This window comes from Scardinius erythrophthalmus (genome assembly GCF_964197995.2).
Source record: "Scardinius erythrophthalmus genome assembly, chromosome: 20".
NCBI lineage: Eukaryota > Metazoa > Chordata > Actinopteri > Cypriniformes > Leuciscidae > Scardinius > Scardinius erythrophthalmus.
In genome coordinates, this window is record NC_138240.1 from 38193512 (window position 1) to 38197098 (window position 3587).

General features: G+C 37.8%; 1 protein-coding gene across 1 annotated transcript in view; it reads right to left on the reverse strand.

The window, feature by feature from the left end:
* Nucleotides 1-310: 310 nt before the first annotated feature.
* The window catches only part of il17rb (interleukin 17 receptor B), a gene marked incomplete at its 3' end in the record, with an annotated part of 18014 nt that continues 14737 nt past the window's right edge, over nucleotides 311-3587 (reverse strand). The window contains exons 6-9 of the mRNA XM_081349566.1: nucleotides 1619-1758; nucleotides 1262-1330; nucleotides 480-543; nucleotides 311-408 (exon numbers count right to left, since the gene is read on the reverse strand). Coding sequence (XP_081205692.1) covers nucleotides 311-408; nucleotides 480-543; nucleotides 1262-1330; nucleotides 1619-1758 — 371 coding nt within the window. The remainder of the gene's footprint in view (nucleotides 409-479; nucleotides 544-1261; nucleotides 1331-1618; nucleotides 1759-3587) is intronic.

Genomic DNA, 3587 nt, shown 5'->3' on the forward strand with positions numbered 1-3587 from the left:
AATGTTGAAATTAAGTGTTATTTTATGTTTTTCCAGCTTTGAGTTTAACTTCCTTTTGTAATTTTTTTTTTAGTCCTGCCAGCTTACTAGGGTTTACAGTTCTTTGTCCATACTATGGAAGTCAAAAGGCACCAAATCTTTTTGGCAGCCAATGCTCTTCAAAATATCTTCCTTTGTGTTCCACAAAAGAAAGAAAGGCATGAAGGGTTGTAACAAAATGACAGTGAAGAAAGAAAGTGAGAAAATAGTTCTGGTTCTCCCCATACCTGTGTACAAAGGTGTGAAAGCAGGTTTTAAGTCATTTTATTGTTCACTTACACGTGATGCAGCCGCAGAGAAGCACGAACAGAAGCGCCAGAACACACCCGACACCAATGGCCAACCCAGACTTGCCTGGAACTGAGAATTCTAAGAGGAATCACACAAATGTTCTGAGCAGACAACGAGTATAACGAGATGATGAATTATAGGATACTCACTCATACAGTTCACTTTATGCCGAACTTCCTTTCTTTCCTCACAGTGTTCAAATTCAGATGTTATCTTAAAAAAATAGCAAAAAAAAAGCAAGTTATTTCAGGTTCCCTTTCGAAGTGGAACTCTACGCTGCGTCCTCAGTTGGAGTGCTTCATGAGCCGGTGTCTGAAGCACGTGTGTTACATGGCAATTTTGATTGGCTACCGCAGTCAGGAGTTGTGTGTAATATGTCTAGGGTTTATATAGTGTAATATGTCTGGCAGAGGGCATGTTGGACCGATCTAGTTCTGAGGACGGGAGTTGCGGTGGATATGCTGAGTGACTCCGTCTCCTCGCTTGACCCCACATATGAGGAGATGGTTGATGAAATGATGGTTAGGAGTTTCCTGTAGGAGTGAGGATGTGTCCCGCCTCAAATAATCATTTTATAGCAATCTCTGAGGCAGTTTCAATTTCTATGTAAGATACCAATATTTGGAAAAACAGATTTAATGATAAGTACATGGGGAAACTGGGTAATAGATTTAACCTGTACCGTTTTTGTAAGTAAAAAAGGAACAAATCATCTTATAATTTACAGTGGAAAACTGTACATTACATTCACAGAATTCCTGTTACACTTTGATGGTTTTTCATTTTAAAAATTATTTTCATCAGTTATGTATATTAGGGTATTATGTTACATCTTATGTTGTCAAATGAAAGTTTATTGCATTATTTTAGTCATGCCTGTTTTGTATTGTTTTGTGCACCTTCTATGTATTAGATCTGATTCTATAGTCACCTGTATTGTAAGGTCTTCACAGGGACCCGTGTATTCCAGTTCCACTTGACATTTTTCTACTTTGCATCCCTGTAGGGCCAACAAACAAATATGAAAAATGACAGAACAGGCAGAAAAAAATGTTTTACTTCATCTGCAGATTTTTTCTTTTTTACTTGTTTACACTGAAACCGTGTGAAAAGAATCTGACAGTAGACTGTCTAAAGAATATAAATATATTATAAAGATATATTCTCTGAAAACAGCTTTTTATTTAAAAGATTTTTAGATATTATATTTATTTACTTATTTTCCTGTGGGTTGCAGTGTTTTTTAAATTAATTTTAGCACAAAATAAAATGTTAAAGAGAAACATACCTCTTTTATCTCAACAGTCTTTAGGGTTTTTGGGTTTTCCAGATTGATGGTGTGTCTGTCCGCCGCCGAGCTCACATTGAAGGTCACCACTATTTTATCATCATGAAGGACTGAATAAATATCAGCGTTCCATTGGATTACTGCTGGGAAGTCAATCAACAGTCAGTGAAAATGAATTAAAAGTATTAAAGTGGAGTGTGTGTCAGCCTGCAGTGTTTGTGTTCCAGACATGAACGATTCGTCAAATCAAGTGTCTTGCTGAGGAGAGATGTGCTGTGCAATTTTCAGCTTCTGGATAAAACAACAAGTGGAAAATCCCACAGATGTACATTAAAGAGAGACCCGAGCCATATCTTGATATCAGAGCTGTGTCTGAAACCACAGTGAAGATGATCTAGTTTAGAGCACTTATTTAATCTTGCATGTTCTCCTCGCGTTTCCTCTTGGTGCTTCAGCTATATTTATAGTGTTGTCTGGCAGATATGTCAGTGACACAGTGACTTGGTCACACATATCGATTTGTTCTATTAAGAGGTTGGTTTTGTTCTATTAAAGAGGACCTATTCTGCTTTTCTCCATGTTCATCTGTGTTTAGTGTGTAATGTTGCTGTGTGATCATGAAAAAGCTCCAGTTCTTCTCTATATCAGTGTCAGTGTTTCTGAACTCCCTGAAACGCCTCCTTTGTAGTCTTGAGTTTCTTCTGGGAACGAACACGTCACTATATTCCTCATTTAAATAATTAATGCGCTGAATAAAGGGGCGGGTCATTTCCCAAACACACTCAAAGTGCTTGACCAATCACAACACACAGCTCCAGCCGACCAATCAGAGCACAGTGTGCTTTTCAGAAGGAGGGGCTTCATAGAGCAGTGAAACATAAAAAAAAAAAAACACACACAGATTTGACCACCTTACGAACATAAACACTGCTAAAGATAATAATGGCGGTATCAAAGATAAGATGATTTATATACACATGATATTGCAAGTTAGCTATCTTTAATTATATTTCAATAATTTGTACTCTCTCTTAACTTAATTGGTAAAGTATTGCGATAGTTGCCTTCCGAGGAAACTCGCACTGAACTCTCGAGGGAGCTACTTGTGAGGATTGTGAAAAATTACCAATCTGAGTGCCACGCTCCTGCTTGGCCATCTTTGACAAGATCTTTGGCGGCGCTCATCATGGAGTTCGCAAATGGATTTTATTGGGGTCTAATTTCCTTCTCAGGGAACAAGGGTTACAGTCGTAACCCGAGACGTTTTTCAATAATGAATGGCTCTAACTGAAAAGACCGAAAATCATGAATATATAAATGGAACTGAATAGGGCCCAAAACTGAACCTTGAGGAACTCCAATATAACACTATTATCACAACATAAACTTTGCTTCCTGTTTGATAAATATGAATTCATACTGTAACATGTATGACATATACATTTAACACTCACAAGTGTGAGCTTTGAAAGGAGCACCCTAATGTTTCACAGTATCAAACGCCTTCTTTAAATGCTCCTATTATAAAAACTCATATAGAGGGAAGGACTTATACTTTACAAAAGTAATTATAAAGTCAAAATATAATGATTTAATCCCACATTAGGCAATTCCATTTGGTCCTTTCTCGTGTAATGGACTTAATAAAGGGAATTCTGACTGAGGATGATTTCAAACACAGCTCATAATATCCCAGACAGCAACATAGTGTTGACCCAGATCCGACCCACATCCGGTACACATGGATTCCACACGGCCCGGATCTGGGTCAACACTATGTTGCTGTCTGGACTTGATGCCGTCTTAAACATCACAGGTTTTGCACGTCTGAGCACCGTCCTCATCTGTATATTTCAGCTGAAGTAGATCTCAAAATTAAATGTGGAACACAGTGGGCAGTGGCTCGTAGTTTACAGTTTTAGTGTAAAATTATAATAAGATGGAGAGGAAATAATCAAACATCACACCA